The sequence below is a fragment of the Thamnophis elegans genome, chromosome 1 (genome assembly GCF_009769535.1).
Source record: "Thamnophis elegans isolate rThaEle1 chromosome 1, rThaEle1.pri, whole genome shotgun sequence".
NCBI lineage: Eukaryota > Metazoa > Chordata > Lepidosauria > Squamata > Colubridae > Thamnophis > Thamnophis elegans.
This window is the reverse complement of record NC_045541.1, coordinates 133067127-133088302: the sequence shown is the minus strand read 5'-3', so window position 1 is coordinate 133088302 and position 21176 is coordinate 133067127. Positions and strand designations below refer to the sequence as shown.

The following is a 21176-nucleotide window of genomic DNA, read 5'->3' as shown; positions in this document are numbered from 1 at the left end:
AGGCGCCGGGGTTGGGAAAGAACCGAGGCGCCGGCGCTGGGCAGGCAAACAAGGCTGACTTGGGGAGGGGGAGCGAAAGTGCCTCGAGCCACAGGAGCTGCAGCCTTGGAGCCGCCGGCGAGGGAAGCGAAGCGGCCGGAGAGTTTGCAGGACAAAGAGCGGCCAAGAGTCTTCGAGGGGAGCTCGAGCGACAAGAAGGGCGGCGAGGCGCACCCTACAAAATGCGTAGGAAATGGGACGCCTCCGGCCAAGGAGCGGCCGGGAACTCGCTGCAGCTGCGGCAGGAACAGCAGCCGAGGTAATCAGAGGCCGGGAGATGCGGCGGCTGCGGGCAACGCGGCGTCTGGCCGGGTTCCAGAGGTGTGGATCGGCGGTGGAGACACGTGGGTTTCTTCCGAAGTCGGTCCGGGCTTCGGGATGAGGAGGAAACGGCAGCGGCGTTTCTGAGGCGATCTGAGGAGCGGCCGTCCGGAGGGACTCCCCTTTTCCCCACCTCCCGAGCAGAAGCAGCATTTCCTCCGCCTCGGCTCGGGGGAAACTGGGCGGCTTCGGGAGCATCTGAGCGCCTCTTCTTGAGATTAGTTGGGCGTCACGGCACAGCCACGTGCGGGGGGACAGCCGGAGCGGCGGCGGAAGAAATCGGACTTTCTCGCCGCGGGACACACCGGAGGGAAGCCGCTTCCTCCTCCTCCTCTTCTTCCTGCACCTTTTCCAGCCTCGTCTCCACTCGCGCCAGCGCGTTTCCGCAGCACCGGCGCCTATCGGGGCGCCAGCTCAAAGCTGGGCAATAAAACCCGGTGCTCAGAGAAAAGGGCGCGGAGCTGAGAGACGGAGGAAACGCGAGCCGGGGTGAAGGCCGCGGGGGGTGGTGGGGAGGAGGGGGCGAAGACTTTCCCTCGCCCAATTTTGTCTCCGTCTCCTTCTTTCATCTGATACCCTTGACTCCCACCGCTTGCAAAGAGGAGCGGAAAGGCGGCGAGAAGACCGGGCTGCCTCGTTCCCCTTCTTCGAAAAGGTTTAAAGACCGGCGAGGGTGGACTACGCGCTTGACGCGGCCGGTTTTCCTGCTCGCCTGCCTCGCGGTGTGCGGGTGGGTGGGAGGGAAGCCTTTGCAAGGAGGGGCGCTGCGCTGGAGTAGGAGGAAGAGATGTCTAAAGCCCCAGGCAGAGCTGTGCTTATTCTGAGCCTCCTGTTTCTGACAACTTCTCTTGCTGCTGTCCAAGGGCTGCCCTTGAAGAAACAGCGCAGTCCCCATCCGAAAGAAACGGACTATACCTTGGTGGAGGTGAGTGAGAGCCCATTTTCAGGCAAGCCTAACTGACAGGCTTCCTGGCCATCCTGCAGCCTCGCCTTACCTGAGATGCTTTCTGAAAGTTCAGAAGAACGTATATAACTTTAGCAAAAGGTGAATCCAAGACTCTTAGGTCCAGCTGCTGTTAACTGCTGGACCAAGTTCCCTGCAGCGTCATCTCTGCCCTGAAGGTTCTTTTTTAAGGTTTATTTTCTCTTCGGTTTTGTGGCCAGAGATGAAAGCAAGCTATTCTCTTTGCAGGAGCCCCTCTGTCTCCTGCTGCTTATTCCTGACCTACAGGCGTCATTCTCTCCCTTTATGACCCCTGTCCTTGTCTTGGCAGGAGATAATTGACCTGTCACAGACAGTGGGTAAATGGTGGCTCCAGGTGGGGACTGGGGGGGGGGAGTGAGCAGCAGAAGCAGCTGCTGCTGCACCTTCCCTACAGACCCGGAAGGAGGCTGCTATATTTGCTTGCTTGCTTGCATGTGTGGAATGCATGCTCACCACTGGCCGCAGCAGGGGGTGGTCTCTGACTTGTGGGTGGATGTGCTTTTTTTCTCTCTTTCATTTCTTTAGCAATTTAGCCCTCTTGTCTCCTTGCTTTGTCCTTTTCTGAGGTTGGAGTTGCAGCACAACATGGGCACTGAACCATTGCTCATTCTGAAAGGGGCTTATTGTGCACAAGCGTATGCATTACCATTTTGGAGCCCTTCTTCCTTTTGAGATGTGCCAGATTATTTTAGTCAGAATTATTTGGGGAAGGGAGGAAGGGGTAATTGCTGAAGATGAGAGGGGCAAAAAGAAAAATTTGAAACAGTGGAGGTATCAGCTGAGAAGGAAAAGAACTTGGAGAAAAGGAAGGAAAGCCTCCTTTTGCTGGAGAAATGTCTTTTTCTCAGAAAAAATCAAAATAGTATGTATTTATTTCCACTTCAAATTGCAAGAATGCCAACAAGCCTAATCAATCCAGGACTGAAAACCAGCCCCATTACTGCTATAATTATTATTTTTTCTGTTTCCTCCTCTTTGTGCTTCCCAAAGCCAGTTCCCTCATTCTGAACAGTAGTGTGGCTTTGAACGGTTAGAGCATTTAAATTTGGTACATGAATGAGAAATTAAATCTATTGCCTCCCCCCTATCCGCCCCAGTACCCCAGTAAGAACTAGAAATGTTGTGGTTCTGTATGTTTCTGTTGTCTGGAATTATTGTGATTTCACAGTAATCAGAACTGAATGTTGCATGCTTACATCTCAGTACCAAAGCACTCTGGATTTTGTTCAGCAAACCTTAAACCAATTATTGCTACTTTGTTCAGATGTTCACCTCTCTCTTGTTACAAATGCAAGAGCTTGCATTTGACTGTTTACTATTTTTTTCCTTTAATATCAAGGAGATAACCCAATTGCTAATGTTGCATTCAGTAAGTGAATATTGAATATGGCAACTCACTTTAAAGAAAATATATTGCCAGAAGGGAAATATTATTCTTATGCCTGGCATTGATTGGGGATTTGTTACTCTTCTTTGGGTCACCTTAATAATGACTGACTCATCATTAACACAATAATATAGATAAAAGAACTGGCTTCAGAGCTTTTAAGTAGCCTAATTTTCTCCGGAAGTTCCTGGGTATAGCTTTCTGTTCTAAGCAGACTCCCAATTAGTGGGGAAGAATTTGGACAGAGCAGATTTTGAGATGTTCCTAAAACAGCAGAGAATGCTCAGGGTCACATTTAAATCATCAGATACATGTTTTGCTGTAGTGTTCTTTCTAAGAGCAGGCCCTAAGTGTCTTTAACTTATATTTTCTCTCTTTCCATAGAACTGCAGCTGCAATTACCAGCTGTTTCCTAAATCTAGATTTGACTTAGGTCCCCCCCCCCATTTTTTCTCCTAGATTGGATACAGCCAGAGAATCCCCAATAGTTTCCAATGCTGAAATGTTTCTTGCTGCCAAAAGCCAGTTAGGTGAGCACTGTTTGTTCTGCAGCTGCTGTTTGTGTTTGACACAAATCTTTTGGCTGGCTTTCTGTCCAGCAGCTGCTCCCAGGTGGCAAAGCTTGCATTCTTCAGCTGCCGGGCTGCACCAGTACAGGAAATTAGGAAAGCATGCTAACCTTTGAAGTCAGCAAAGGGCTTTTTCATCTGGATGTACTGAGGCAAATGGATTGCCATGGATGAAGTGTCCTCAAGTTGTCCACCTGGAAGATCTCCCTTTACAAGGATATTGCCATTCACTCTAAATATCCCCCAAAAAACCAATATATTCACTGCCTTCAAGAAATGGAGAACTGTAAGATATTTCTGAATATATTGAAATCAAGAACTGAGGAAAAGGAAGGGATTCCCCTTAAACCATGAACTGGAATAAGAAATTTGTGATGCTTGTTTTTATATCAGACCTCATTTATTTTATTCTACAGAGAAAATAAATAAAGCTTTTGTGATATTCCTGGGTTTCTCTATAAGAGAACACCAGTATGTGAACTAAAAATGCTTTAAGCCTATATTTAAAAAAGAGCCATGTTCAGGGACATTTGTAGACTCCATCCATTCCATGCTCACAGCCAGACAGAAGTCCCACTTGCTAAGAATTAATTATTCATTACAGATTTGCCTTTCTATTATTTTGTTGTGGATTTTATTTTATTGTGAATTTGTTTTTGTAAACTTCTAACCCTAACCCTTTTGAAATAAGAACTAAGAAAAAGTTGCACCTAGATATAAATTGTGCTAATATAAAGTATTTAGACTTGCGTGAGATAAAGGCATTTATTATTAATTGAAAAGACAATGGTTGTAACATACAAGATCCATTATTACATTGGTCAGAAGCTTTTCCTGAAGCCTATCTCAACCAGATGCTAAGTCAAGATTTTGAACTGCAGCTCTACATATTAGTCAACCAATAGCTGAACATCTGTCTGTCTGCCTTTATCTATCTATCTATCTATCTATCTATCTATCTATCTATCTATCTATCTATCTATCTATCTATCTATCTATCACTTATCTCATGGTATAAAATGCTGGATATGATGGCAACAATCCAATATCTTTAAAGGCATCAGGTTGTACTTTATAATAAACTGAAAAACCCTCATAATTCAGTATACCAAGAGCTTAATTTGCACCAAGTAGTAGTAACAATATGACAATTTACTTCATATGTTGACTGTGAGTATAGAATAAAATATAGTTTTGCCTGTTGTTTGGATTGCAATACCCTCAAAATATCTGAAGAATGAATTCAGTTTGTTGTAAGAGACCCAGCTTGTTTTCAATAGCATTGTTTTTTTCTCTGTATGTATTAGAATGCTGAGTGCAGTGTGCGACCACAAGGAGTAAGATTGTAGCATATTAAAAACCCAAAACTCACGGATTCATCTATATATTTCAGTAAACTTTTGTGGCCCAAATGTTTGAAAATTTCAAACCAATATTTTAATATTACAGCATATTAAATTATTTTTATTAGTCCAGTTTTATTAGGAGGGTATTCCTTACAACTCTCTGATCAATCTCGTAGAACTTAGAAAACAACACAGTCAGTAATGAAATTATGTAAACTTTGCAGTGTCTTTTCTTAACACTGTACAATGTGCTAAATCCAACATCTGAAATGGCATAGGGTTTCCTGCCTGAGCAGGGGGTTGGACTAGAAGACCTTCAAAGTCTCTTCCAACTGTTATTCTGTTAACTGTTCTGGTTAGTTTTATACCAGAACTAAATGAAAAGCCCATTAAATTCACAGACAAATTGTCTTGAATTCTTCCATTATGGTTGCTAAATATTTTTTCCCCAGTTTAATGTGTGTGTGTAATTCAGCCTACCATCTACAAGCCAGTTGCACCCACTTTTGCTACTATTAACTTGAAGTATTAGTTTTAATATTTCTGAAAATGGTACCTGGATCTTGTCTTCTTCTCTCAAAAATTCTTAGAAAGATGTGCGTATTTGTAGTGCTTTTGTTCCAGACTGAAAGTATTTTAGTCATGGGCAAAGAATTCTATGCATGCATGGCTTCACAGTATTTTTAGTGAAAATTCAGATATCTTAGTTAATCAAAATATATATTAATTTCAATTTATCTTGTATGCATGCCTGTTTCATCTTACATTTGGTAGTTTATATAGTTTCAAAGATTGAAACCCTGAAGCTATTGGTGTGTGTGAGAGAGAGAGCGGGGGGGGGGGGGACTTTGCCAGCCTTTAAAAATCATCTGATATTTTTATTTAAAGTAAGAGTAGGAAATCAGTATAGCATCATGCTAGAGGTCCCAGAATTTAAAAAAAAATATTTTTCAGTAGGGAAGCTTCCTTATTATTAGGCTTGTCAAATGTCCGACAAATACTCCTTTGGGTCCTCTGTCTAGCAAGTCTAGCCTTAAAATTAAATATTGTCCAGCTTTTTATCTTGGCTCTTTGAGGGGAGATAGTTTTCAAAACAGTAGTCCTTCAAACTTTCACATATTGTGACTTGTATATTGTCTACTTTTTTCTTTCTCTAGTCTGTCAACAGACTTGACAGCTTAGATTTACATTATTTAATTTATCGCCTGATTCCATCAATCAGCTTCTATCCGACCCCTTCAAATCTACAATTGCTATAGTCTGCAGATCACATGAGTCTGTCGTGGAATTTGAAAAGTACCGATTCATTGTTAATGTTATTGATAGCATAAAATTAAAAAAAACCCAATGTTTCTGATGCTGCAAAATATAATTTCATATACATGTAGGTCTAAATATTTTTTTGCAGATTTTTGCAGTTAGTATATATTAATCCCCCCCCCCACACACACACACACTTCTCCTCCTTTCTAATTATTCATGTCCTTCTCTGCTTGTTCACATATCTGGTAACCCTACTTGCTACAAACATTGAGATGTCTTATATAGAGGCCAGAGGGGGTTATTATTCCATTAATTAGGTCAGTGTCGTTCTTCAAGCAAGTCAAAGTCTATCTGAGCTGCTTGTGGACTTTGCAAGTTTTGTTTCCCACTGATATATTAAGCTTCCTCTTCTGCCATCTCCTATTGATTTAGTAGATATAACTGCAGGTTGAAGATCCCCCCCCCCAAAAAAAAACCCTGCCTTCCTGCCTGTCTTTGAATATAGATAAACAAGCCACATTTCAGTCTATTTCCTTCTTTCCAAAGAAAGGTCAAAGAGCATAATACAGCCAGGAAGGAAGCAGGTGGTAAAAGCAGCTTTCCTGGTCAAAACAATTAAAAGTAGCATTGAAGCCTTTTGATGGCTAGCCAGAAAGCCTGTTCTCAGTGGTTGGTCACAGCAGTTTTAATCCAGTTAAAGGTGAGAAAGGAGCAGTGCCAACTTGGTGGAGACTCACTGGGTTTCTGATCAGGGGCCAGAGGGAGCTATTATATATAAGGTTACTGTGGTTTCAACTTTGTATATAACCTCTTGTATGACCATTCACAATGATCTCTATTATCAAGGTTTTTCAAATAGTGTGCTGTGGAATATGAGGGTTCTGTGAATAACTCCCCATGCTAGGTTTGCTCAAACACAGCCAATTTCTTTTCACTGGAGATTTGCTTCTTGATCAGGGTTTCAGGACCCTGGTCTCTCTCCTTCGTTCGTTCGTTCCTTCCTTCCTTCCTTCCTTCCTTCCTTCCTTCCTCCCTCCCTCCCTCCCTCCCTCCCAAAAAAAAGGTTGTACTCTGTAGCAAGATTTAAAAATGGACTAGAGTAAAAAAAAGGCAGAGTCTCAACTTATCTGAAAAGTATCTTTACTCACTGGTGATGTCAAAAATCATTCAGACAGAACTTAATTTGTGTTTTTATAGATTTTTAATTTACTCCCAATCCCTCAGGAATGAATTAATTTATATGTGCAGGTTTATTTTAAAATTTCCACATTAGGGTCTCATTTAGCAATAGCCTGTCTATTATAATATTTTGTTGTATTTTGAACAAGTTCCCTAACTAATTTAAGCATGGTAAAGTTTCTCAATTGTGCAACTTCTAGAGGAAGTAATTTTGACATTTGTGGTTCAGACCATAGCAAATCCAGGGGCTATAGGCTAAAGCAACAATCAACCCAAACATATCAGAAGAAAGCAATAGTCTCTGGAAGTATTTCCACCCTTTTGCCAATTAAACTGCATGGAGATGTCCATGTAGTCATCAGGATTTGGATTTGGCTCAAGGAAGCCCTTTATCTATTTTGGATAACCCAGCATCCTGTTCTTGGATAGAGCTTTCCCCTTGAAAACTCAAGTTTGAATTTGATCATCCTTCTGGGTTAAATCCTAAATTAGGCTAACTAGATTTCAGTAATGTCCATACAAAGCTCAAGCTAATATACCAATCACAACCATTCCTAGGAATGCTGGCTCAGGCTAAGTTTAACACATGGTTTATGTGCATTTTATTTGGACTTTCTTGTACCTAAGTGATAGAATGAGAAGAAGACAATCTTTATTAAGTACTTTCATTCTATGAGAAATATATTCAGATGCTTTCAGTCAAGAATCAAGCTCTCATTTCGGTTTTTCTTTATACACATTTTAATGTAAATAGTGAAAAGGATTCATTGTATTTTACGATAACCAAAGGCCACATTCATTCATTCATTCTTGCTTTCAAGTTAACATACTATCAATCACAGAGGTCTCTTAGGAAAATGAAATAAAAATGAGAAGATATTTATTTCCACAATTGAAAGACACCAGCAAAAAGGATAGATTTCCCCAAATCAGAAGGCAAAGAACTAAAACAATGCAAAGAAGTCTCAGCTGAGCTTTTGAGAAGAGCCCAAGAGCTGAAGTGGAATGCAGTAAAGATATACCTGGGCTGAGCTGAGATTATTTTCTTTTCCTGATTTTGAAGGAAAAGTTGAGGTCTTACTTTGCACATTTTAAACCTATTTAAGTTAATTTAGTGCTTACACAAAACTTTTCATGCATTTCCTGTTCCTGTAATTAAAGTCAGAGGATAGGGGCCACAAAAAAAGAAATTTGGGGTCTGCAGACTACCCACTCCTGAGTTAAGGGAAGGGGCTTTTTTTGTTGATACTTCCTAATAAATAACCTCTTTTCTAGAGAACTTTGCACCAGATGAGGCACAGACCTTGATCACTGTTGCTTGTCAGGGAGAGAGATGATAAGTGTCCAACCACCCAAATAAACAGAACCAAACAGATTTTGGTAGTTGAGATTTAGTGTACCCTGTCTGAAGAACTTGGTCTCAGGGCTGACAGAAATAAAAGTAGTATTATTAGGTCTTCCAATTTCACTAAACTTAAAAGGAGCTGGGTGGAGCACTGATTTTGTTGGAGCAGTGGACCTAAAAGAAATAACAGTTTGTCTTTTCTTCATTTGCTGTTTTAATGATCAAAACCTGTGCTTTTCTCCTGTTCTTTGTGAGTCTTATCTGGTAATGAGACCCAAAAAATCCCATTGTCCTGCCGTGAAGCTCTTCTTAAGCCTTGATTAGAAGGGTATGAAAATCACTGCCAAATTGAGCAATCGCACTTCCTTTAGTCTTATAGCTGAAGCTTTCTTTGGGGGTCAGAAATATTACCACAAGCCCTTTTGCCAGAGCTGGTCCCACTCCTTAATAAAAACAGCAGGGACCAGCAACATTCCTGCTGTTTTCTCTCATTTTCACTGTGGGAGAGGAAGACAGGCTCCAGGGCTTTGATGTGCAACCCTTGTAAATCCATCGATGATGATGCCTTATATGTGCGCTCATGTGAGTCCCAACCAGCTCCAGCTCCTTTGAAGTGCTCCAGTGATCAAGATGAAAGTAGTGAGGGGGAAGAGTCTTTCAAAAGCCATCAAGCCCTAATTGCAGGTAATAGAGCCTCTTGGTATCCCATACGGAGGAAGGGGGAGCATCCCCGGTTTCTCTAATCCTGCAGCTAAATTCTGGGCTCCTGCAGTGAAAGGAAGTAGCATACAGAGAACAAGACTTGGGGAACTCAAGCTGAATGTTGGGAAATAGCTCCTTGCAGTGAGTCATGGTGGCCCTGCAGAAGTAGTCTTTCAAAGAAAGGTTGGGACAGACTTCCACATTGTGGCAATGGTGCTTCAGGAGTTGTAGTCCAACACATGTGGAAGACGCCAGACTTTGGAAGACTGGTTCCAAAAGATCATTGGTGAAAATCCCTATAGTGCACGTTAGGTTGTAAATCATTCCCAGATGACTGTATTTAGGAGTGTTTATATTAATTAATTTTCCAACCCAAGGCCAACACCCATATTTTTTTCATTTGTAATCCTAGAACTGGGGAAAAAATATTCCAGTGAGCTGAATTCCATCTTGTCTTAATGCTGCAGAATATAAAGTATACAAAGTAGTACATCAGTTCTTTGAAACCATGTAACCAGGAACTCAGAATTAACTGAGCCGAGGTGGCGCAGTGGGTAGAGTGCAGTACTGCAGGCCACTTTAGCTGACTGCTATCTGCAGTTCAGCGGTTCAAATCTCACCGGCTCAAGGTTGACTCAGCCTTCCATCCTTCCGAGGTGGGTAAAATTAGGACCCACACTGTGGGGGCGATATGCTGACTCTGTAAACCGCTTAGAGAGGGCTGAAAGCCCTATGAAGCGGTATATAAGTCTAACTGCTATTGCTATTAACTTGCTTTCATTGCCCTGATTTCTTTGCCATTCTGAAACTTTTAAACATTTTGTATTATTTTAATGAGGACCACCGGCAACTAGAAAACTGACAGTTAATTGGGATGTGGTTACTATTTATGATTATAATTCTTTTTTTTTTCAGCAAGTAACTAGTGAATCAATTTGCTTGTTTAGATTTTCTGCAAAAAACATGCTCCTAATTCAAGGGTGTCAAACTGAAGGCCCGCAGGCTGGACCCAGCCCATGGGGTGCTTAAATTTGGCCTGCGGGGCCAACCTGGAAATATCAAAGGACCAGCCTGTGGTGCCTCTGCCAACCAAAATGGGCTGCAGGAGGGCTGCCCACAGCCCCTGCATGACCTGTTTTCAGCCTCCACAGCCTTCAGCAGCACTCTGCCAGCCAAAAACGGGTCACACAGGGCCTTCAAGGAGCCCGTTTTTGGCCAGCAGAGTGCTTCTAGAGGCCGGGGAGTACTGTTGAAAGAAAGAAGGAAAAAGTGCACCTTGAGCCTGTGTCAAAACGCCCACCATGACCATGCCCCCCCCCCGGCCCTCCAAGGTCAAACATAACCCTGATGCGGCCCTCAATGAAATCAAGTTTGACACCTCTGTCCTAATTTCATCATGGTCTGAATGTGCAATTGGTGATATAGGACAAGGTTTTTACAACAGTAAAGACTAGAGAATATACTTGCTCTTGAATGACCTCGTCTTATATACAGGTTTGCAAGGAAAGGGCTTGAGCATCAAAGGAGTTGTAGTCTAACATGGCTGCTGGGATAAGTGGAAGCTGGATCTTCATTAGGCAGTAAGACTACAACTTACTTTCATTTCAGATTGCCACATCACCTGATGTCCCTTCATTCAAAGAAGAAATGCCACAGTCACACAGGATGCAGAACTTGAGGCTGAATGGACAGGTGATACCAGATCAACACAAACACCATTGGCCATTACAACAGGCTTCAAGGAACCAGTTGGCATCGCTCCAACCGGCGGAAATACTCCCAGAAGAGAAAACACCTTTTGTGCTGGACTTACAAAGCCTGACAGGCTTAGCCAATGTGGATCTGAATGCCCAGAATCCAAATATACAGGTAGGCCCATGACTTGCTTAAGCTATTCTTGCTAGTCTAGCCACAGACAAATCAAAAGTGGAAGAATCCTTTGCATCTCTCTGTCTCTTCCCCTCTCCCTCCCTCTTTTCCACAGGCTTGATTTTTTTTCTTGCCATTAACTCTATTGAGGTGAGAGATCCTGAGAACTGTTAACTGCCCTAAAATAATCCAATGGTTTTCATGGGAGATACCAAAGTTGTTTCTAATATACCTCAAAAAAAGAATGACTGGGAAATATATAATTTCATTTTTTAATTTTTTTCAGATCAAATTTTTAATATGGTCTTTAAGAAAGTTGAGAACATTTCAATAAAGAAATACTAACAATAGCACTTAGACCTATATGCTGCTTCACAGTGCTTTACAGCCCTCTCTAAGTGATTTACAGAGTCAGCATATTGCCCCCAACAATCTGGGTCCTCATTTTCTCAATCTCGGAATGATGGAAGGCTGAGTCAACCTTAACCCAGTGAGGCTCAAACTGTTGAACTGCTGGCAGAAAGCAGAATTAGCCTGCAATACTGCATTCTAACCACTACACCTTGATGGTAATGTTAACATTAAATTGAAAACTATGATATATTAATTGCATGAATGTTGGAGCCATACATAGAATAGTGTAATATTACATAGGGCCAGTCGCTGTCTCACATTAGGCTAGGGTGACAAGCTGGTTGGCTGGTCAATTGTTGTTGCTATCAATGCATCAATGCTTGGTTGATCCAAAAAGTGGAAGTAGACCTTGTAGTTGTGGAAAAAATGCTAGAAGATGAAGATTCCTTCTAAGCCTATGAAGAATTCATGGGCAGACCACTGGCAAAAATTATTGCCAAGAAAACCACCTTGACTTGTCCATGTAACTGCCAGGTGTCAAGACTGACTAAAAGGCACAAATTATTTTATTTTCTGTGTAACATATAGAGGTTGAATATTGTACCAGTTATAGAATATAAGAACTATCATGATCCTATTTTTAATTTAAAAACTTTCTGTGTCTGCCCCATTTTTTACTACCCTATGGCTCTGAAAAGTCTACTCTAAAATCATTCATTACCTGACATTGCACATAAGAGCATTATAACTTTAAAATTGTTGTTGTTCAGTTGCTAAGTTGTGTCCGAGTCTTCACAACCCCATGGACTACAGCACACCAGGTTCCCTATACTCTACTGTCTTCCAGAGTTTGCCCAAATTCATTTTGTAGAGTAGGCAAAACTTAGTGATGCTTACTGATGAAATATGTTTAGTTCAAACTCATTCTAAAATGATGATAAATATGTTTATCATTATTAAATATTGATGGCTGAGAACAGGTTTAAGTATTAGGGCTCTGCAAGGTTCTTGAAAGGAAGGCCTCAATATGTGGGAGCATATTCAAAGCAACCTCTGTCAAATACTCAAAGCAATTATTTATCTTTCTTTTAAGAGCTCAAGACAAAATGCTTTATATACAGTCCTGCATATTCCAAAGGAACTCTTTCAAATAAATTATTCAATTTTGTTACTTACATTATTTAATGTCTTTTGAAGAACTGTGCTGGATCACATCTAAAGCTTATGTAGCTCATCATGTTATTTTCATAGTAGTTAGCCAGATGCCTATCTTTATGCTGCCTGCCTGTAATACTGAGGATAATTCATAGTTATTGTGATTTCTAACGATGGATAGCTTTGTTTCCCATGAATATGCTTGTCCCTCCTTTTAAAGGTGCAATGGTTGTGTCTACCCTTCATAACAAGATATGTTGTTAACTAGGCAGTTTGCAGATATCTGTCTTCTTTGAATATTTCACTGTGGAGCTTTATTGAATAACTCAAGATTCAAAAGCTATGAAAGAAAGAGAGAAATAAACTTTAGCACATTCACATAATCCCAAATTTATATTCCTCAAATAAAGGTAAAGGCAAAGGTTTCCCCTGTCCAGTCATGCCTGACTTTAAGGGGTGGTACTCATCTCCATTTCTTAGCCGAGGAAGCCAGCATTATCAAAATGCTGGCCACATTATGGTCATGTGGCCAGCATGACTATATGCCGAGGTGCACTGAAGTGGTACCTATTTATCTATTTGCATTTGCATGCTTTCAAACTGCTAGATGGGCAGGAGCTGGGGCAAGGATGGGAGCTCACTCTGTCTTGTGGTGCTCAGGTCTCAGATCCAGGCTATTAGCTTTCCAGCTGACAAGCTCAGCTTCTTTAACCACTAAGTCATCGCGCGCGCCCCCATCCCTCATAGTTCTGCTTAAATAGAAATAGAAAATATGCAAATAGAGTTGAAAATTAATTTAGTTGGAACGAAAATAAGTGAGTGTGAAGAATAGTTGGAGAAAGCAGAGAGAAAGAGCTACAAGGACAATATTTTTTTCGGACAAGAAAGGTAAGATGTGAAAGACTACAGATAGTTGAAGGTAAAATATGCTGCTTACCTTCTGATGCTTCCAAAACAGTCTGATTCAATGCCTTGACTTCCAGGTGACCATTGAGGTGGTGAATGATCCTCAAGCAGAGATGGAGATGGACTTGCTGAAGGAGACTAGCAATGACTGGTCCCTGTCTTCCTCTGACTGGTTATCTCATAAGGACCTCTTTTGGCCTCTTTTCTGGGAATACACAGATCCCATAGAGGATGGTGATGACAATTTGAACACAAAGAGCAGGGATGAAGAGGAGGAGGAGGAGGAGGAGGAGGAAGAGGAAGATTATACATCGGAGTATGACGAAGAAGAAATAGTACTGAGTGGAGTGGGGGGAAATTGGCATCAGAGGTGGCCTAATCGAAAGAATTGGATCTTAAAAGAGAAATATAACTATGGTGAGTCTACCTTTTTTGCTCTTAATAAAACTGATCTGCTGATCTCCTTCCATTAAGGGACAAAGAACAATAGCTGGTGAACAGTTCATTTTATATGATCTCACCGTGTATAGAATGAGCTTGTTAAATCTGAGCATTTTTCATTCATTACTGGCATGAAATTTACACTTCCCTTTATATTGCATAACACGAACAGCTTTTCCCAATCAGATATTTATATGTTGGGATTGCTACTGCGAGAATTCCAATCAGCATAGTCAATGACTGGGAGTTCTGGAAATTGCAGTCCAAGCACATCTAGAAGGCATAGTTTGTATTGGACTGCAAGTTGAGAATTTTGAGGCAGAATTTGATCAATGGATGGGGCTTCTGGGAGCTGAACTCTCCCTTTTGTTCCTCAGTAAAAAAAAATCTAGTAAAATGTAGCATCATTTGCAAATGAGAGCATGATCTCACATTGAGAACCCTGAGGAAAAACTAACCCTTCATGAGAGAAGTGGAGCTCACATTGACTTCTATGTATCTTGTAGAAGAATTCTAACTTTGTTCTTCACTAGACTTTGTTGAATCTTCATGAGTTTTGTTTTATTTTGTTGTTGTTGTTGTTGTTGTTGTTGCTGGCTTCAGATTATGAAGATGAAGAGGACTGGAGTCCTTGGTCTTCCTGCAGTGTAACCTGTAGCAATGGCCATCAGAAGAGGACACGGTCTTGTGGTTATGCATGCACAGCCACAGAATCAAGAACTTGTGAGCTGCAGTACTGTCCTGGTATGTTCTAATTTTCTGGGCTGCAATATTTCCATAGGCCCTGCTTTAACATTTCAGAGTTACTCATTCATTCATTAATATCAGTCTATGGGCGTGCTCTATTGCTATCTCATCTGGACCATGTGGAAATTCTTTAAGTTTATAGAAATTGCCTTTTCAGACATCCTATGAGAACTAATGTGGAATCTGAGAAGGAGGAAAATTCTTTTGGCTATGATTCCTCTCCCATTCTTTGCCCTTGAATGTTGAGAAGCCCCTCTTCCTCCATTTCCTTGATACAATATAATGACGACATTTCTGGAACTGAATTGTCTCTTGCAGTGAAGTAAGATTTGATGACAGTCTTGAAAAATCAGTGGATCCATTATTAATTGCAACCATTTCCACTATACCTTTACTCAGCTGTTTGATATACCAGCTGTATTGAGGCCATCAGTTAAAAGTCTATTGTGAAGTTCAAAAGAAAGCTTTTAGCCCTTTCCATATGTGGGAGGAGATTGTGGTCCTGGAAATGGTAAGAAAACTGGTGGAGGAACATGTTCAATTTCTATTCCTGTAGACTTTTTACATAAAGCAGGTTGTATCTCACAGTGTACACTCTGACTTGTTTGCTTCTGTGCTTTTCTCAAGGAGAAGTTGGGGAATTGGCTTCTACCACTGAAGAGACACCATCTGAAGCTGAAAATGCCACAGAGATTCTAAATGCAGGCCAGTAAAGTCTTTGCCCTTAAGACAATAATGTTACAATTGTTATTAGGGAGCAACAAGAAACTGCATTGTAATGTGGATCTGTCACATTCATTCTTCTGAGAACTATATGTGAACAAAAGTATTGGTAGCCTTTGACATTCAACTTTTGCTATCCCATTTTTAGGCTGGAACAAATAGGCATTAAGATATACAAAGTTTTGTGGAGATCTTTATTAATTCTGCAAATGGATGCAGAAATGGCAAGAAATACAATTAAGAATGGAAAATGAAGGGAATTGAAGTTAACAAATCCCTCCACTGTTAATTGCTACTCCAAATAATTATTTCACACCCTATCAGTGGGAAGTATCTGCTATTGCTACTATTTTCTGTAGACACAGAAAAAAAATTTTTTTTAGTAAGTAAAGATTTCAAAATAGGCTCAAGGATCTCTGTTTTACTTCCTGCTAACCACTTCTGAATTCAAGAAGCTTTGCTATTTGTCCTTCAAAGTTTTTGTAAATGTTTCTTACATTCATGCTGTAGTTTTAATAAACACCTGGGCCAACATGCTTAAAATCACCCTTCCCCCATGTAGCATCTTTTCATATTTGCTGGATTACAAAATCCATAATTTCTAATCAATATGAGCTCCCTCACAGGATGCAACATATTTATCAACTTATTGGGTGGTCATTCTGATGGGAAAGGCTAAGCTGAACCATGGAAGTTGTAGTAAAAAGTATTTGCTTTCTTAGAATTTGGACACAATTCATAAGATATAATCTCCTAATGACTTATGCTGATTTGATTCTCCCTTCCTTTCCCAGATGTGGATAGTTGTGAGAAATGGCTTAATTGCAAGAGTGATTTCCTCAACAAATACCTAAGCAAAGTGCTTTCAGACCTACCCAACTGTCCCTGCTCTTACCCTTTAGAAGCTGTTTATAATGCTGTAAACTTGCAAGATGAGCAGAAGGACAAGAACTTCCGATGGCAGGATGCCAGTGGGCCAAAGGAGCGATTGGACATCTACAAACCCACAGCCCATTTCTGCTTGCGTTCCATGCTGTCCCTGGACAGCACCACTCTAGGTGCCCAACACTGTTGCTATGATGAGAACACCAAGCTCATTACCCGAGGCAAGGGAGCAGGAGCACCCAACCTCATAAGCACAGAGTTCTCTCCTGAGTTACACTACAAGGTGGACATGCTGCCTTGGATCCTCTGCAAAGGGGACTGGAGTCGATACCATGCTGTGCGGCCTCCCAATAATGGGCAGCAGTGTGCTGTCAACCCTCCAGAGGATGAATACCTTTCTCAACTACAGGAGGCCAGAGAATATTAATATAGCAACCAAAAGGAGGCTGAGGAGATCAGAACACCTTTCTGTCTCCCGGGCTCAACAACATAACATGTATTGTTTCTTCAACCTCGCCCCAATATTTATGTCAAAGGTCTCTGCAACTTCAGAATTATATGTTATTTTTTTATCACCTTAGTAACAAGGTAAGTTTATACGGCAGCTTAAGCAATCTCCTCAGATGTTCCAGCCCTGACTTCTCTATTAGAACCTCTGATTTCTTTTCTGTCTTTTCTCAACACTCAGAAGTTATCCCAAACTGACTGGCTTTCAGGGCTGTTTTAGACGCCTAGCAATCTGTCTGGAGGGATTTGGGGAAAGAGAAGAGCCCATGATTTTAAGAGGTTATCTTGATTAATTTGCTATTTTGTTTGCCATGTCTTACAATGCAGGTTGTGAATTCCTTTTGCATAAATCTGATGGGTGCTCATAGTGAATGACATTCCAGAAATAAATTAATATCCCCAAATTATGAATTTAGGTAACTTTGTCAGAGTCTTTGTAGAGAGAAAGAGTGTGGATATACTCTTACATAATTTTGGCACAGTCCTAGGAAAGAAAACAGAATATGCCATCTTATATGTTACATTCCATACATTTAAGGAAAAACTGGAAGATGAGGTGGAGATGTTAGAAGGTTAGGAATGCAAGTTCCATGACGGATATGAAACATACTCTTACTAAGTGGAGATGAGGCTAACCTGCATCCAAGGCTCATGGAACAAACCAAATCCAATTTCTATCTAGCTGAATAGATAACATTTTGGATTGTGTAATCCTCACTCTCCCCAGCCATCCTCCGAAGGTATATGTGAAAGAATCCAGCTGCCTGAGAAAGTGCATATAACATTACTCCAGCTTTCCCTACCAAACGTGTCTCTCTCCATATTTTCTGTCTATTGGGACAAAAGCTGGGAACTCTTGAGTAATGTATTCTTAACTTTTCTACAAAACATTAGATTAGGAAAGTCTTTCCTACACTATGTCCTTGAACACCTCTCAGGGTGATGGAAGGGAAGACTGTACTTCAAGACCAACATGTTCCTGCTGGCACAGTTTTGTGGTTGTGCTGGGCAGATGGTCCTTGGCAAAATCTGTATCTATGCTTACGCATTTTGTACTGAATCCTGTCAGCTACTAATCCAGTCAAATCTCTTTACTGCTGCTGCTAACAGCGTATGATAACACTACCTCAGCAGAAGTCACCATTCTGCATACAGAGTCCTGACCCAATTTCTCCTGGAAGTGCCTGATATCCCATAAGCCATTGTACCAAGAGAGGTTTCTGGTCTCTCTCACAGCTGCAACTGAAAGGGCCACACAGTCATAAAACCCAGCAACTGGATAGGAAGAGAACTCCTAAAATATGTTGGTAATCCAACTGAAGCTCAGCTGACCACCAGCTTCCAAAAGCCTCCTCCATGTCCCCTGGAAGGCCTGTCTGTGGCGACTTGAGCTGCAATGTTAGGGAAAACACTACTTCCATGCCAGAATACTGTAAACTGGCTTCAGTTGCCTCAGCAGAAGGCTAATAATGAGATGGTTACGTTGTGAAATTATGTTCAGTAACAGTTAACAAATCATTTTTATGCCACTGCAAGTAGGGCATACTGCTGAGGTCTTCCTAACATAAACAACTTTTTCCTCAATTTAAGACAGATAGAAATGAGGTATAAAGGAAAGGGAGAGAAAAAGAAGCAAAGGAAAAGTGACAATGCTCCAAAGCTGCACTTATTCCAAAATAATTGCTACCTGTTCTGGCTCCTGTTCCTGCTGCCACCCTCTGTGTTGGCAATGCTTCTCTCTACCACACTCCCATTGCATCTGCTCAGCCAGTTCTTGCCCAACATTCTGATGTTCCCACAGCCTTTGCAGAAAATAAGCTGCCAGAGAAAAGGCATCCAAAATCTAACTACCAGGTCAGTCCAACCTATGAGACGTTAAATATACTTGTGGAAAGAAGGAAGCCAGCCTTTTTTTTGGGGGGGGGAGGGAGAAATGAAACAGGAAAAGACCCAGATTCCCTAGCTGCAATAAAAACCCCAAGAGTATTAAAACAATCCAGAAAGTGAGAGAAACACATACAAGTAACTCAAGGTACATTCCTGTCATGAACACACAGCTGTGTTTGTCTGACTCATGACCTATCTCCATCACCTAAGCCAGATGGGATACCAGAACATATAAACTGCACTGTTGGGCACATTGCTTATTTTTATTGGGGAAAGAACTTTAGGGTAAGAATCTCTGCTGGGTTTTTCTCCTTATTTGGAATAATGGTTGGTTGTAAATGCTAAAAAGTGGAGCAACTGTAAGCAGGCTTCACCTGTCTGTGTATGTCTTTAGCCTTTGCAGCAGGGGTGAAATGCTACTGGTTTGGACCAGTTCACCTGAACTGGTAGTAAAACAAAGCTACCAGTTCAGGTGAACTGGTATTTCTGACGATCAGCTGTGATGCGCAATTTATATTAGCTAGAAAGGAGGATTTCCTGCTTTCTAGCTAATCTAAATCGCGGGGCACAGCAGATTCCCCCTTGCTGTTTGCTTACCTTTGCAGGTGCCCTCTGTAGCAGGCTCCGCCCACCCACCCGGACATCATAACGTCCATTTTTGATGCTCTGCGCATGCGCGGAAGATCCTGTGCATGCATGCATGTGGTGCAAGTGCACACACGCTCGCTCATACTGCTACCAAAGGTAGCAAAGGTAAATTGATTTCACCTGATTTGCAGCCAACCAATCCTAGGGAGACATGTTCAGTGACAACTGAATGTGATAATAAGTTTTATAATGGAGAACTTGGCTCTCCCAGCCATTCTATAGCTCGACTCAATTTCCTACAGGATTAAGTAGGGAGGTGTCTATAGCTATCCCATTTTAAATTAGGTTGGGATACTTGCATAACAGGGCTAAGCAAGGAAAGGCACCGTAACTTAACTAGGGTATTTTGGATTACAACTGTCCTCCCATACTGTAATGGGTTTTGGTGTTTATAGTTCATGGTGACTCTGCTCCTGTTCCAGTTAAGATTGTTTGCAGTGGCAGTTTTTAGTTTAGGGCTCCTTTTTTGGTAGAAATGGGTGGGATAAACAATATTAATTACATACAGTATCTGTTGGTTTCTGAGCTTGTGAGGAGAAAAACATTTCCAAATGATATTCTGTGTTTTTTTTTTTTGTTTATTTCAGTGGGATTTTGTCTTTCACACAGGCAAGATGAGGAAAGTTAACGTTTGGAATATTTGATAACCATTAAGATGTTGCTGGAAATTTAACATCTAAGTTGTTCAAATTTTGGACCTTTCTTTAATTAAAAGAAACCCAATATTTTGTATGAATAAATTATAAAAATTAAACACCTATACTAATTACTTAACATAATTTATTATGCCAATATATCAGACAACAAAGCTCTCTTTACTATGACTTTTTCTCTCCTAAATTGTGATTTTTACTACATATTTGCTAGAAATGCTTTAAAAAAACAATTTAATGTTTCAGATTTATACCAATTAGCAAGTTTCATTCTGGAATATCACCCTTGCACAGTAGATGTTCACATTATATGCATGTTAATATATACCCTAATTTGCTCTCTGCATCTATCATGCCAATTCCTTGCATTGTTCTGTTTTTCCTCTCCTGAAGTCACTGTTTGTTAAATGTTGCTTTATTGTTGCACTGTTGCTGTCACTGTTGTTTGCTTTCATTATTATTATTGCAGGAACTGGATAGAACTTTTGGAAAAACCAAAAGCTCCTTTCCTCCTTAAAGACTTAGCTGGTACTGATGAAACCATCTGCTTGTTGTTGGAATGGGTTGGTAGCCATGTGACCTCTAGTGTACGAAAAAGGAACTGTGGAATTGTTGGGTGAACAATCGAACCTAAATTTTGATTGAGACAGGGAAACATTACTTATTACCGTAGCTACTTAATTATTATTGGGTATTTATCTCCAATTAGAAAATTTAAAATATTTTTGGAACACTTGCTGCATCAAAATTTGCAATTGTTGTGGCAAAGGTGTTGTAGCATCAGGCCCGTTGAGAAAACAAGCCAAGCCCCCTGTTCTATTTGTTGTTCTATTTGTTCAAGATAGGTTTGTTGTTGCGTGTAAACCTGCATCTCTTAAAAGAAGCAATACTAGTAGATTTACTTAGTGCCCATAATTAAGCATGTCATGAAATATATAACTTGCAGTATCTTGTTTGCAAAGAAAACTCAATTAAAAATTAAAACCAAATAATTCCTTGGGGCAATATAAACATATCAACCTGGTTCATCAAAAGAAATATCAATATTTCAAATTGTCAAGAAGATGACTAACTGCTGTTATTCTAGTGCTATAGTGGAGGACGTGTTAATGGCATCCGACAAAACCCTGAAAATTTGTGGTCATTTTTTTTTTTTTTGCTACCACCAAGTAGTTAGTGGACCATAGGTAGTCGGTCTCCTTTTGCTCTTTTCATGACTCTAGTCAAATAACAGGTCTTTTGCTTTCACAACACTATATTTGGCT

The 21176-nt window shown here is 40.8% G+C and overlaps 1 protein-coding gene across 1 annotated transcript; it reads left to right on the top strand.

Annotated features, from left to right (window-relative positions):
* Positions 1–1125: 1125 nt before the first annotated feature.
* On the top strand, positions 1126–19061 carry ISM2 (isthmin 2). The gene is made up of 6 exons (XM_032213776.1): positions 1126–1285; positions 10745–11005; positions 13498–13837; positions 14465–14605; positions 15236–15313; positions 16126–19061. Exons 1-6 carry the CDS (start codon positions 1148–1150, stop codon positions 16641–16643), a joined length of 1476 nt encoding a protein of 491 aa, XP_032069667.1. The 5' UTR covers positions 1126–1147; the 3' UTR covers positions 16644–19061.
* The last annotated feature ends 2115 nt before the right edge of the window (positions 19062–21176 follow it).

What these genes read in the sequence shown, in the direction of transcription:
- ISM2 (XM_032213776.1), top strand. Translation starts at nt 1,148, where the DNA reads ATGTCTAAAGCCCCAGGCAGAGCTGTGCTTATTCTGAGCCTCCTGTTT. An exon ending in AAAAGAGAAATATAACTATG is followed by an intron (nt 13,838 to 14,464) that starts GTGAGTCTACCT and finishes TGCTGGCTTCAG; the next exon opens with ATTATGAAGATGAAGAGGAC. An exon ending in CACAGAGATTCTAAATGCAG is followed by an intron (nt 15,314 to 16,125) that starts GCCAGTAAAGTC and finishes TTCCTTTCCCAG; the next exon opens with ATGTGGATAGTTGTGAGAAA.